This window comes from Suricata suricatta, chromosome 10, assembly GCF_006229205.1.
Source record: "Suricata suricatta isolate VVHF042 chromosome 10, meerkat_22Aug2017_6uvM2_HiC, whole genome shotgun sequence".
NCBI classification, from domain to species: domain Eukaryota; kingdom Metazoa; phylum Chordata; class Mammalia; order Carnivora; family Herpestidae; genus Suricata; species Suricata suricatta.
Window position 1 is genome coordinate 18638336 of NC_043709.1, and position 14913 is coordinate 18653248.

At 33.5% G+C, this 14913-nt stretch overlaps 2 protein-coding genes across 2 annotated transcripts in view; one reads left to right on the top strand and one right to left on the bottom strand.

The window, feature by feature from the left end:
* Positions 1-2581: 2581 nt before the first annotated feature.
* PMCH (pro-melanin concentrating hormone) lies at positions 2582-3950 on the top strand. The gene is made up of 3 exons (XM_029954343.1): positions 2582-2883; positions 3221-3419; positions 3709-3950. The coding sequence occupies exons 1-3, from the start codon at positions 2635-2637 to the stop codon at positions 3756-3758; spliced, it is 498 nt and encodes a 165-aa protein (XP_029810203.1). The 5' UTR covers positions 2582-2634; the 3' UTR covers positions 3759-3950.
* PARPBP (PARP1 binding protein) overlaps positions 2933-14913 on the bottom strand; it is a 65728-nt gene continuing 53747 nt past the window's right edge. The window contains exons 10-11 of the mRNA XM_029954342.1: positions 4941-5076; positions 2933-4462 (exon numbers count right to left, since the gene is read on the bottom strand). Coding sequence (XP_029810202.1) covers positions 4122-4462; positions 4941-5076 — 477 coding nt within the window. The 3' untranslated portion in view covers positions 2933-4121. The remainder of the gene's footprint in view (positions 4463-4940; positions 5077-14913) is intronic.

Genomic DNA, 14913 nt, shown 5'->3' on the forward strand with positions numbered 1-14913 from the left:
CACACCCTCTCCAACAACTGTAGTCTTTTGCTTTGTTCATTTTAGCCACTCTGACTGGTGTGAGGTGGTATCTCAGTGTGGTTTTGATTTGTGTTTCCCTGATGATGAGTGATGTTGAGCATCGTTTTATGTGTCTGTAGGACATCCAATTATATTTTTAAAAGGTTTGTTTAAAAACCTGACTTTGGTTGATTTAGCATGAGAAAAATCTGTTCATTTCATTTACTGTAGATCGAAGGAGAAAAATGATATGATCATTGGAAAACATTAAAAGCACTCTCTCTAAAATCAAGTCATACTGCTAAGATGTCTGTTATTCTGTTATCTCTATTCCCAACATTTACTGGACATTTTGGTCAGTATCAGTGTGTATACTTACACAGATAGACACATAGAAGGCAGACACACACATACAAATATAGAAGGACTTGGAAGGAGGTAATAAAATGCCATTATTTTATTTTTTATATCAATTGTCTTCATGGAAAACCCCAAAGAATGAATACCTTTATAAACTATTTGGAATTAAAAAGAATTTAGGAAGTATTTTGTTTATAAGTGCACTACATAAAAGTCAACTGCATGTGTATAACCAGAAATAATACTAGAAAAGGTACATTTAAAAAAAATACCATTTACAAAAACTAAAATAGCTTAAGTATTACTATAAAGAATTATAATCCTTTCAACAAAAATATCTATGAACTTTATGAAGAAAATAGTAAATGTTATTAAAAGATTAAAGAAGATCTAAATAAATATGGAAAAGTACCATGTTCATGGATAAGAAAATGAATTACCTTAAAAGTGTCAATTACCCTCCAAAATTAATCTATAAAAGTAATACTATTCCCTTCAAAATCCCAGCAAAGTTTCTCACAGAACTTGAAAAGATGATGTTAAGATTTATATGAAAAAGACATGGACAATAGCCAAAAAACTGCTGTAGAAGAAAAACTATGAGTGAGTAGGGAGCTAGGAAACTTAACCTATCAGATATCAAAAATTATTTTAAAATTCTAATAATTAAGACTGTAGACTTGGCAGTGAAATAAGAGTTCAGAAGGAGACCCACATGTATATAGAAAGTTGACATACTGCAGAGACAGCAGTGCAGATTAGTGGACACAGGACGAATTATTCAAGAAATATTTAAAAACATTTGGAAAAGTAAAATTCTATCTCTATTCCACATCATACACAAAATTTCAAATGAATTAAGAATTTAAATGTCAATGTCAAAACAGTTAAACTTTAGAATGTATAGAAATATGATAATGATCTCAGGGTTGGGAAAGATTTCTAAATAAAAACATGTTGAAAGTACTAACCATATTGTGAGGGGAAAAAAATTTAAACAATAAGATTTAGCATTTTTTTACACCAAAAGACATCATAAAGGGGTTGAAAAGATAATCACAAAATAAGAAAAAATGTTTAAAACATATATAACTAATAAATAACATCCAGGATATATAAAGAACTCCCATAAATCAATATGAAAAAGACAACCCAAAAGAAAAATAGACAAAGGTATTTTTTAGGGGCATTTTACATAAGAGGAATGACAAATGGCTCATAAACATATGAAAAGACATTCAACTTCTTTGATAATTAGAGAAATACAAATTAAAAGGACAGTAAGATACCCAAGTATTGGTTAGGACATGGAGCAATGGGAATTGTCAAACCCTGCTGGTGGACACTTAAATTGGCTACTACTATTCTGTAAACATGTTAGCATTAGTAAAGCTGAACATATGTATTCCATGACTGAGTAATTCCATACCTAGGAATACACCCTAGAAAATTTTTGCACATATGTACCAGAAGACAAATAAAAGAATGTATTCTCCTACTTGGAGGGGTCAAAATGAGAACCTAATTGCAAAATGTTTAATTAACAATCATATAAGATATTAACCCAAAATTAATATTTATAGAACACATAAGTATTCTTTTCATGGATTTCTTATTCATTGTTAAATTCATTAATAAGTAGCAGTAATATCCTTTTGTAAATGCAGAGATAAAACACAATGACAGGTCAATTTTTGATAAGGCATGAAGACTTTTGTTCACACTGACAGGCATATATACTTTATTTACCAAAGACTACATTGACCATTTATGAAAGAAAATCCTTTTTGAAGACTACTTCAACTTAATCAGGATTAAAAGTAAATAAAACCTTTATCTTTATAATCCTTAAATAAATTAACTTTAGCTTTAATACCATACCTAATCAGAAAATACAGAGAAGAAAACAATAAGAAAATGGAGAGCCTGGTGTCCTATGGTCTTCCTTAATAACAATCCACTTTCAAGAGACTGTAATCTACTCAACAGAAAACATTCTACCAAGGATCTTAATCAGATTCTGAGAAAATACACACTCAAAATAAACAATATGCCACTAAAACCAAAACAATGTAGGTATTAGCAGCTATACAAGAGGTCAGCCTCTATCTGATGAGTCATTTCTAGAATGATGAACGTCTACATCTTTGAAGTGCTTTCTATTCAAACTGGAAAATATATAAAGGTAGGAATCACTTTCAAAACAGGTTGACTGAGAAATTTTCCTTCATTTTACATGCTCTTATTTGACTCTATGCAAACATCAAACTAAGAATGGCAAAAATGAGTCTTTCTTCCTACATATTAATACTAACTTTTTCTCTGTTTTCTCAAGGCATTTTCTTTTCAGCATCCAAGTCCATAAGAAATTCAGAAGATGACATGGTATTTAATGCATTCAGGCTGGGGAAAGCTTTTCAGAAGGAAGATACTCCTCCAAAATCAGTCATTGCTCCTTCTCTGGAACAATACAAGAATGATGAGAGCAGTTTCATGAACGATGAAGAAAACAAAAATTCAAAGGTAAGTGGCAACGGGACTTATCCTTTTTTCAATGGAAATTGGAAAGAAGTTTACAATGGCTTTGAAAGTAAAATTTTATTAACAGAAGTATATGCCAGCAGTCACATTACGCTTTAGGACAACTGATGAAATTTCATACATACCAGGTTGTTCTTCCATTCTGGACAACACCTCTTATCCAAAAGGTTTTTCCCAAAAACCTGTATCTAATGTATTTTTAAAGAGTCAAAAGAGTACAGAGCCATCTTTGAAATGATCACTGAGAATATTATACAACTATATTATAGTTCTATTCCCAATAAGACAGCTAAAACACAAATCAACCTTTTCTTTACAGAACACAGGCTTCAAACATAATTTCTTAAATCATGGTCTGCCACTGAATCTGGCTTTAAAACCTTATCTTGCACTAAAAGGATCTGTAGCATTTCCAGCTGAGAATGGAGCTCAGAATACTGAATCAACACAAGAAAAGAGAGAAATTGGGGATGAAGAAAACTCAGCTAAATTTCCTATAGGAAGGAGAGATTTTGACAGTGAGTAGTCTTTTTAAAATTCAATTCTTATATCTTAATACCATAAAATAGAATTCTGCATTTAAGTGGATTTAGATCCAATCTTAACAAAATCAAGTAAGACCATGGTTCAATTACTCTTGACATTTAGAGGCCCCTGCCAAAGATGGGGGATTAAAAAGAATTTAAGAGTTATTGTAATTTTGACTTATTCAGAATTAGCTGTATAAGATTCATTCTCTTATTTCTAATAAATTTTGTGTGTTAATAATAGTCCTTTAAACAATTTAAACTTTTTTTATTCCTTCAGTGCTCAGGTGCATGCTGGGAAGAGTCTATCGACCTTGTTGGCAAGTCTGAAACCTGTTGGACCACATCATCTTTTCTGAAGAAAACAAAATCATTTAATTGTATATCCAGGAAAAAGCCTTTATTGTTACTATAACTTGTATTATTTTGAATGCCTGTTTTAAAAGAAAGCAGTTAATAAAATATATCTGTAACTTACATGCTATGCTTTATCTGTGAATTAAACTTTGTGAATATTCTGCATAATTATGATTTGCTAGTATTTTTTAAATACTTAACATATGAACCTTATATATACTCCAGACCAATATAATAAAGAATCATAACTTATACCTTGATCTCTTAAAAATTAAGTGGATGCTTTTGGTGAATGGTTTAATATATACAGAAATCTAAAGCACATAAAAAATAAATTCATAGTCTAAAAAATTGAGTTAACTTTGTCTGGCCAGTAATCAATTTGTCCTTGGCTAGACAGCTGTTGCTTTTTGCTACTCTGGCTATCTTGCCACACAATTTATTTTGAAAATTGTTTGATGTCTTAGGTATCTTAACATTTTTATGTTGAGAAGGTTCATTTCCATTATCACAACGATTATTTTCATCATCTAAATCCACCTGTTTCCTTTTTGAGCTTTTATTTTCTGTCTGACTACTTGATTTTCTTGCAACTTTTTCACTTTTACTTCTGTCCAGATGAACATTTTGAGAACTTGTTCCAATTGTTGGTCTTCCAACAGATGAATTTACACCTTCTATTATGCAAGATGAAAAGAGGAAAGAGATTACAGAATAGTATTATTACATGTGAAAATTTTATAGTAAACTTTAAAAATCACTAAAGAATATTCAAAAATTTGATTTGCAAACACATAACACCATAAGTTACATGATTAAAAATACAGCTATATTACTATCACATTAATTTTCATTTTCCCCATATCATTTTTTAATTCTCTACATACAACAAATATTTGCTTTGTTTGAAAACATGACATTTAATCCATAAATGCTACCAGTTATTTCTTAAATACATTTAGTTAAATCAAATTGTGTCCTATTCCTCCTAGATTTGTACATAGATGTAACTTTTTAAATAAACTCGTCTTAAACATAAACCTTTACATTTCACATTTCATCCTATACAAAACAAAATCTAGTTTTATTTAAGTTAAAACTAATGAATACACTAGAAGTAAATTGTTATTTAATTAATCAAATAAAGTCAATTACCAGAAAGGTCATTTTCCATGTGAAGTACATACAAAGGCTTTGATGCTGAATTAACATCATTCCATTTATCCTTGCTTATTGTGCAGTCATCTTTATAAGTACAAGCAAACTGGGATCTAATTAAGGTTTGCTTCATCTAGTAAAAGAAAGAAGAAAGCATATGATTTATTTGATTTGATTTATCTTGACTTTTTTCATCTAGATAGAAATATACTCTATATTAATCAAGAGATCATAAAAATTTCCTTTGGGGCATCAGAGTGGTTCCGTCAGTTGGGTGTCCTACCCCTGATTTTGGGTCAGGTCATGATCTCAGAGTTGTGACTTCGAGCTCCGTGTCAGGCTCCATGCTGAGTACTGAGCCTGTTTAAGATTCATTCTCTCCCTCTGTCCCTCTCCGCTGTTCGCTCTTTTGCTAAAATAAATTTTTTAATTGCCCTTAAAAATTCCATTAGACACTGGGAACTTTTAACCCTTGATGTTTCATAATCTGCAAACTCATTCTTTGCTACAACTGGCATTTTTATTCTTTTCAGTAATACCACATTTTTTAAAAATTTTGTAACAGTTTAGAAAAATCAATTTGAGACTCCAGAATATGTGAATACTTGAATATTTAGAAAAATAAGAAAGATGATTCAAATATATCAGTCTAAGAAGATTTGACCAAGAGACTTAATGGTCAAATATTCAAAATAAACTAGCATTTACCTTCAAAAATCACAAGTAGGAGAAAATCAGAAAGCTAAATTTAATTCTTAACCACTAAAGGATGCCAAGGAAGTAGTTTTGGAAATGTACTATGCAAACATAAAACCAGTGGCCATTTTATTTCAGAACAAAGTAATCTATATGGATAATGCAAAATTCAGTAATTATAGGTGATATATAATGACATTTAGTTATAATTGAGAGATCTCCAAACTGAGATGTCAAATCCTTTTCAGAAATAGATGTTTAAATTTCAGATAAATGAGGGGCTCCCAGGTGGCTCAGTCGATTAAGCAGCCAACTTCAGCTCAGGTCATGATCTTACGGTTTATACATTTGAGCCCTGCATCAGGCTCTGTGTTGACAGCTTAGAGCCTGGAGCCTGCTTCAGATTCTGTCTCCCTCTCTTTCCATCCCTCCCTTCCTCTTGCTCTGCTTCTCTCTCAAAACTAACCGTTAAAAAATTATTTTAAAGAAATTTCAGATAAATGAATAAATAAAGAGGACTTAAACAATTCCAAAATTTAACACTTCAAAAACTACATTATGCAGAACATTACTTACAAAATATTGATTGATACACAGTTCATAAAGTCTAAAACAGCACAATTTTTGATTTGATATTCAGTTGTTAAATATTATGTCATACATTCAGAGATATCACTGCATTACTTCACTTGGATGGTTGCAAGGATAATGACAGTGAAATCCAGACTACAGTTAAAAGAAATTAGATTAATCCAGTTGCTTCATAAAAGCGAGTGTTCCCAGAATGACATGTTTATGTGCTTCTAATGGTGTCTATGAGAGTTCCAGTTCCCATATCACTAAATATTATGTTTGTTTAGAAATTTAAACAATTGGGGTTTGATATCTTCCATTTTAAGCATAAAAATTCACAAATTTTTTAAAAATGTAAAAATGTAAAATATCAAAAACTATTTGAAATAGTGCAAGAGAGTAGCTCTTGATTATTATGCTGGAACTGTAATCCAATATCTTCCTGAATCCACGTGAATACAACGACTATTATACAGTTTCCATCATAAGATGCCCTAAAATATAACTGAAGGTTCTAACTAGCCCATTCTGGACTTCATTAAGTCTATAAGTGTAGAATTAAAGCAAATGATAAAGCCATTAAAACATATTTTGTTAATAAAATGAACTTTGTAAAGTTTATATTACATCACATTATTACTCTAGTAACATTATCAAAAACTTTTATTCTATCTACAAAACCAGTATTAACAGTTGACAGTATCTCTTTATACAATTTCTTTTGTTTCACCAGAGTTATTACTTATAAAGAATTGTAAACTTATTGCCCATAATGAGTTATAAAGAGTACAGTAAGACCATGAAGGCAAACGCATGCTAAGTGGCGGACTAGGATCATTTCCATGGTACCCAGATAGTGATAGCACCTGTGAGTGGCTTAGACCACTTTAGCGTCCACCACAAAATCTTTATCAGCACCACACATAAAACACTCTGAATAAAAATACAATAATTACATTATTTAGTACAGACAACTGACCTTTTCTCAGTCTCACAGTAGGCAAAAAGAAACATTTCTTTAGAAAGCAGTGTCATTTTTTTTTTTAATGTTTATTTTAGGGGATGCCTGGGTGGCTCAGTTGGTTAAGCGTCCAGCTTTGGCTCAGGTCATGATCTCACGGTTCGTGGGTTCAAGCCCTGCATCAGGCTCTGTGCTGACAGCTCAGAGCCTGGAGCCTGCTTTGAATTCTGTGTCTCCCTTTTTCTCTGACCCTCCCCTGCTCACACTGTCTCTCTCTGTCTCTCAACAAAGAAATAAAAAACATAAATTAAAAAAAAATTTTAATGTTTATTTATTTTTGAGAGGTAGACAAACGGAGAGTGAGCAGGGGAGGGGCAGTGAGAGGGAGACACAGAATCTAAAGCAGGCTCCAGGCTCCAAGCTGTCAGGACAGAGCCCAATATGAGGCTTGAACTCACAAACCACAAGATCATGACCTGAGCCAAAGTTGGATGCTTTACCAACTAAGCCACCCAGGCAGCTCAGAAAGCGGTGTCATTTTTATTGCTGACATACAACTAAGTAAACGCCTTTCCTTGCTATGTAAACACAGTGACAGCATAAGTGCCCTAGGCTTTGTTGCAGCTAGATTTCCTCTATTCAGGCCCCTATAGAGAAATTCTTGAGGCTTAGTGACAGTACGGGAATTTCAGAAACCAGAATTACAAGGCAATGGATTCCTAAAATACTGAGAATAAATTCAAATGTGAAAGGAAATAGTTAACCACTTTATCCACCATAAAAAATGTTATTTATAAAAATATCAAAACATGAGAACCACAATAGTTCTATGGTAATCTTGGAATACTTATGTCCAAAAGAAATAACTGAGTAGTTACAATGAAGGTATTTTTTTTCTTTTTGTAGAAGATTATATGTGAGTTTTCTTTCCCTGCCTGGTACAAAAAAATCTCTTTATCAATTATGACTTATTAAGTTCCAACTATGTAATAAATAAGCATACAGAATACTAAAGAGATTACTTAGGTAAATTCTATAATCACAAAGGTATTCTACTTATAAAACCTGCTATTGACACACAGCTGGAAGAAATAAGAAATAAATTGGATAACAGACTCAAGATTGAAAAGATGTCAGAACACTAGAACCACAGGCAGAAAATAATAAGATGAAAATGATGGAGATAAACAAAGTCCTGTATTTAAGTTCAAAATATCAATTACATATGAGGATGACGAAAATCTGACTTAAATACAACATATGAAAAAGACCTAGAGATTTTCATTGATCATGAACTTGACTGGAGCCAACAATATTATTATGTCCAGCTAAAAGAAAAAAAAAAGCACAAAATGACAGCGATCTTATTGAAGAAGCTCCAGATTCACAGTTTAAAGACCTGCCTTCTAAAACTGGCCCTATCACTTATAAACTAGATGATTTCCAGTAAACCTCTGAACCTCTCATGTACGCACACATAAATGGGAATAATATTAATCTTACAGAACTGTCAGAATTAAGTTAAAAATAGGAAAGGACTATATAAGCTCTATAGATCCACGTAGATGCCATGCAATTAATTAACGTAGTAACATATATGAAGATAGTTTTCCTACAGAGTAAGAAATCTATTAAATTAGAGTTCTCAGGAGCAGGACAACTCTAAAATTAATTCTAGGAATGCAACTCAAAAACTGAACTTACAATCAACATCTTCATTTTAGTTATCAAAACAATACAAGCTGTGTTGGCTTGTATTTATAACTTAAAAAAGATTGCTTTTCTTTTGTTCATAAAAGTTGAATTTTTCTGCACAAGATTAGTGGCTACATAGAATTGAGATTACTTCCTGTTGCAAATCTTCCAAATCTCTCTGTGTATTTGATTTGGAATCACAAACAAGCAAAATAATTCCCTCTTGAAACTGCTTTTGAAGTACTAAACAACTAAGAATAATGGCCAGATTCATACATGGCTGTTAAAATCATTCTACGTTCAAGTCACATGAGAGAAAAGGATTGAACATTTTCCTTTGTAGAGTGATTTCCCCCCTTTGGAAAGATTTCTATCCACAGTAAAATTGCAATGAACTTCAAACTTGCCAAGAATTGGAAAAGTCCTTTTGCCACAAGTTCTTTTTAAATTGGAATTATTAGTAGGTTCCCAGTTTGAGGAAAATAGTACTTCATATAGGAAAGCCTGACTCCAGTTAAATTAAGAAAATGAGTCAAAATACTATAAAGTTGCAGTCACTCTCTGATTTAGGTGTATAAATAAGATAATGAAAGCACTAAGCCCCATTATGCTAATAAAAAAAACAACAAGTTTAAAAGAGGAAATTATTCTCAACATACTCATTAAACATGCAACTGAAAACAAGTATTCTAAATTTATCTTTTCATTCTTACATTATTGCCTTTTCAAAGGGACCAGATTTGTTACCATTAATGGCATATGAATTGTAAATACATCAAATAATACATTGCTTCATCAGTGAAATTCAATTTATTTCATTATATAGCAGAACGATATTTTTGACCTAAGTAGTAGCATTATTTTTTATGACTCTTCACTATAATTACTATACCTTTATCTAGTCTTTGGAAAGAGCATAAAGTCTTTGAAGTTTTATACCTGTATACAAACCTTTGCTCTTTCACTTACTAACTGTAAGGTATAGAAAATGATGTCTTCTAGAATTAAACAAGGATTAATTGAGATGAAGGATATAAAATGTCTAATATAACACTTGACACTTAGAAGGTATTCAATAAATACCAACCTCATTACTTCAGCCCAACTAATTCAACTTCGGCTGAGTCTAATACAAACATCCCATTTTCATTCTAATAAAAAATGCTGCTCGCTCTCTCAAAGTCGTTGCTTAATGTCACCTTCTCAAAGAGACCTCTACTGATCATCCTATTTAAAATCAAAACACACACAAAGAAACACACTCTCCTCATTCTCCTCTCTAGCTTTATTTCACTCCACAGCACTAATAACCTTCTAATGTTCCACATAATTCACTTGTTTTGTTGTCTGCCTCTTCCAACTAAAACGTAAGCTCTATGAACAAAACCATTAATTTGGCAACTGGTGGCCAAACCCTTGGTTTGGCTCTGGCCTTCCTGTGGCCTCCCCTGCCCCACAGGGTGAAGGAGTCTATGAGACCCACTTGGAGACTATGACCCCCCTTTTAGATCCTATTCCAAGTACCTGGGACCCCAGTACCTAAGGTACTGGACTGGTGCTGGCCTCTTCCTCTAGGCTCAAGGGCAGGCTGTTTATGGCAAAGCTGATGGGGAGGAGAGTGTGTAGACCTCTTGAGGGAGTGTCCCTAAGAGTATGGAACAAAGGTTGAAAGGGGCTCTGGAGGTGGACCATGTATGGGGTTCCATGTATATTCTTATATGCCAGCCCCACAAATATTTGGGGAAGATCGGTCCATGAGGGCAGGGGTTTTTGTCTGTTTTGTTCACTAATTTATCTCCAGTGCCTAGGATATACCTAGCCTGGTACCCAGGAGGCATAAAAAATTATAAGACTATAACAGATATATGCAAGAGGAAGGTATGAGGGAACAGAAACATGAGTAAGCAAAGGCTTGGAGGTAGAAAAAAGATTTACAGAGTGGATTTTACTCTTTAATAGAGAGAAAGGAAACCATGTGATACAGAAATGAAAGAAGTAGACTGGTAAGGAACAGCTAAATAACCCTAAGAACACAAGCTTTGAGATAGAAAAACACGTAAGACAAAGTAAGCTCTACTCTGTTCAGCAGAGTAATGAAACCATTCGATAAAGAAACCAGAGAAATGTATACATGCAGAGAAAACCTAAATCACATTTAAGTACTGAAAACCATGCAGCTGAGTCCTTAAGCCCCATCATACCCACTGTTCCTTTAAAGTCCTATTTAAGAATAGGGGCGCCTGGGTGGCTCAGTCAGTTAAACCTCCGGCTTCAGCTCAGGTCAGATCTCACGTTCGTGGGTTCGAGCCCCGCGTCAGGCTCTATGCTGACCATTAGCTCAGAGCCTGGAGCCTGCTTTCGGTTCCGTGTCTCCTTCTCTCTCTGCCCCTCCCCCTCTCATGCTCTGTCTCTCTCTGTATCAAAAATAAATAAAACATTTTTAAAAAATTTAAAAAAAAATAAAGTTCTTAAATAGTCCACCTTTCTCGGATTCTCATGCATATATCCTTACAATAAGCCCTAACAAAAAATAGCTGTTCCTTAAAACCACAAAAGCCATACACACTTTCCTTAACCTTGCCCCACACTATTTACTCACTTATTTTGTACAACTGTCCAGTATACAGTCTACACTAGTGAGATAATCCCAATACTTTCACCAGGTTATTTGCTCAGCTTAGAAGTCTCTCTTGCAATCTGCCTGTTTAAATCTTACTCTCATCTCTCACGGTCAGGGCACCATTTGCTCTACTTATTGGTCTCTAGTTATTCCTTTTGTGGGCACCTCTAATCCGCCAGAGCTACAACTCTCTTAATATGCTAGCCACATGTCGTTAATCAATTAAAATTAAATAAAACTAAAAATCCAGCGCCTCAGTTGCAGTGGCCACATTCCAAGTGCTTGACAACAACATGTGTTAGCATAGTTAGAGAACATTTCCATAGAAAGTTCCACTGGAGAACACTGTTCAGAACAAAGCATTATCATCTACATCCTGCAGCACTTTTATGTGTGCAAATGGATTCTCATAGGGCTCTGGGACATTTTTTCTTTGCTGGGTCCATAATACTGGAACCCATATGCAACTTTATATTCATAGAGGAGACCTCGCATCTGTTCCCCATGTCTTCTAACTACTACCTGATGTAAAAAGGACCGATTCAACTTTGGGAAAAGATTACATTTTGTCTTCTAAAAGTACTGTTTCTTTCCTATTTTCTCCACCCATTCTGGATGCTAATTAGGCACATGTTAGACTTTTTCTCTGTGTTCTGCACTTTTCTATCGATTTTTAAATTCTTTACTCTCTCTTTGCTTTTTCAATCCTTGGCTCATACCTAAAACTGGCAAATATCTCAGGGAAGGAAACCGCTGGTAGTAGCTGCTCACCTCAGAAGGACTTTACTCTCCCCATACTTAAATTGCTTTGCCCACATAACGTTTCTATGTCTTTAAAATGTATTCTTCCCAATTTATCTGCTTTTTATTTTGTTACTGTGGCAGATATGGTATATTCTCTCATGACCTATGATATCCTAATTCGAAACGAAAGCGTCCAATCATGTGAGTTATTTCTTGATTCTGTTCCCTCCTTCTTTGAGAGCCTTTTATTTTCTCCTCAGTTACATTTTGAAGGCTGCATACTTTCTGTTATTCCTCATTTTTCAGTAGCCTGTGGAGTGGTGGAAGTAAAAGTAGTGTTCAGACAGTTTGAAAACATTTCTGGATTTTACATTCTCCTAAGAGTTTATTATACATTATATGTACTATAAGAAAGTTCACTCCCTCTACTTAGACTATAACTCATTCAAACGGAAAGGGATCATTTAGGTAATTTCCCCCAGTTTACTATGTAGCACTAGAGGCTTCATTTGTGTTAAGTGTTTAAGTTCCAGGGTTGTTTTTTACATTTTAACCACATTACTATCTAGCTGCCACTTTTACTATTCCTCTGAAAAGGAGAAAAAAATATTTTTCAGTTTGAGAAATAATAGGGATAATTCCCAGGATTTGTCAGCTGACTAGAATAGTATCTGGGGACTGGGGCTATATTAAGTTGCTACGCCACGCTGTGCCTCGTCGTTCTGAAATCTTCCGTTTGTTTCCTTGGCCATCATTTTTTAAGTTATTGGATCTAACTGCATTACTCTTTGTTGTTTGCTCTTGGTGAAGGTTTTTGCTAGCTGTTACTATTTTATAGTCATTTTGAGGGGAGAGAAATTCTATGAGTTAAACTCAATCTACAATTTTCATCTGGATATACTCAGGTTTGTAACACTGTAAAGTTTAAAGTTGGAGGGGTAGTTAAGAGTTTTCTAACACGAGGACTGGACCGCCCGGCTGCTCATGAAGGAACCAGAGTGACAGTCAGGCTGTTTCTCACACTACCTGGACCTACTTTTCACTGATCTGGCTACTCCATGTTTAATGATCCAGTATTTACCTGATCAGCTCACTTAAGTTATGAAATCAGTTAATGCTGATGATTATGTATGTACTATTGTACGTTTGTGTGACATACACTCAATATGGGCAAAAACATTAGACTCACAATAAGGAAAAGATCTGTACATGCGACTTTTCAGTTGTGCCTGAGGAGCAAAATACTGCTAAACCAAAATGAAAGGAATAAAATTAATTAATTTACAGGGATATAAGGAGGGAAGTCTTTTAAGAAAGAGGTATGAGGATACTTGTCTGAACTGCTTGGAATCGGGGGTAACATGGGAAGTAAACATTCTCAATAGCTCTGTATCAAAACCAAGTAGTTTCAGAAGAACCTTCTGATTTCTGTTGCGGGGGAACTTATTTGACCACCATGGACAAGTTTTCTAAAAGCAGTAGTAGGAAATAAAACTCAAAGACTTAAAACGAATACGGTTTCACAAGATTTTTAATTAGAGGTGTGTCTATTTTTATTTATAAATGAGGAAACTAAAATCTAAAAAAAGTCAATTTGCTCCATATAATAACAACATGGACATTTTAATTAATTATCATCTATGACCTCAAAATTCTAAGTTCCCTAATATTTTCTATTTTTGAAGTGCTCTAAGACACTATTTCAAAGGTAAATCATACATTCTTTCCATGACTAAAAAAAGAACTATATGCCAAAAGAGCAAAAGGAACAGGATAATAGGTAATAAGCTACAAAACTACTTTTTCATAGTTACTTCGTAGTAAATATTTGGAGCATTTTTTGTTACTCCAACAAAATACTGTACCTGGCTATGGTTCAGCTGTATACCTGGCTAACCGAATTACTTTCACTTCACTTTTTCACAGTATATTTATCATAAACAAGTCCTTCCCTTCTCTGTTGCCAGCTAGTTTCAGAGCTACGTAGACTAAGCCAGCTCCACGGTTAGGTAACCATGGCTTTGTACAATGGTATAAAAGATCTCACAGTAGTTATGAAATCTTAGATAAGGTTATTTTCTCAGGATTTTGGTCTCCACATCTATAAATGAAACTGGATTAGACAATCTCTCCTCTACTTTCCAAAACTTTCTAAATTTGTTTATAAATTTTACAGTAATTAGCTGACTTACTAACTTCTAAAAAAACAAACAAAAAAAGACTTCTCATTCTTCAGATAGACTTCTTCATTTTGATTTATTTAGTTCTAAGAAAATATCCCAATGATCTTTAAAGGTTAACAAATTTTATTCACAGAAAAATCATATAAAACTCTCTGATGTCTCCTACAGGTATTAAGTACTAACTATAATAACCAAAAGAAAGACAAGACTTATTAATATAAACTAAACGGGTTTTGAGTATGTAGAAAAACCAATGATAACTAAAAGTTTTGTGAACTGGGACTAACTTTCCAAATGGGAATATAAACAGCACCCAAATTAGAGTTCCTAAAGTTGTATCATAAATTAAGGATAATTGTAAATTTGACATGAATATTTTGTTGAACAAATGAATGAATTCCCAACCATAGAAGAATATCTAGCACATAGTAGATACTCAACAAATGTATGCTAAATGAGTTAAGACTGGTTTCTTTTTGAAAATTAAGACCAAGACAA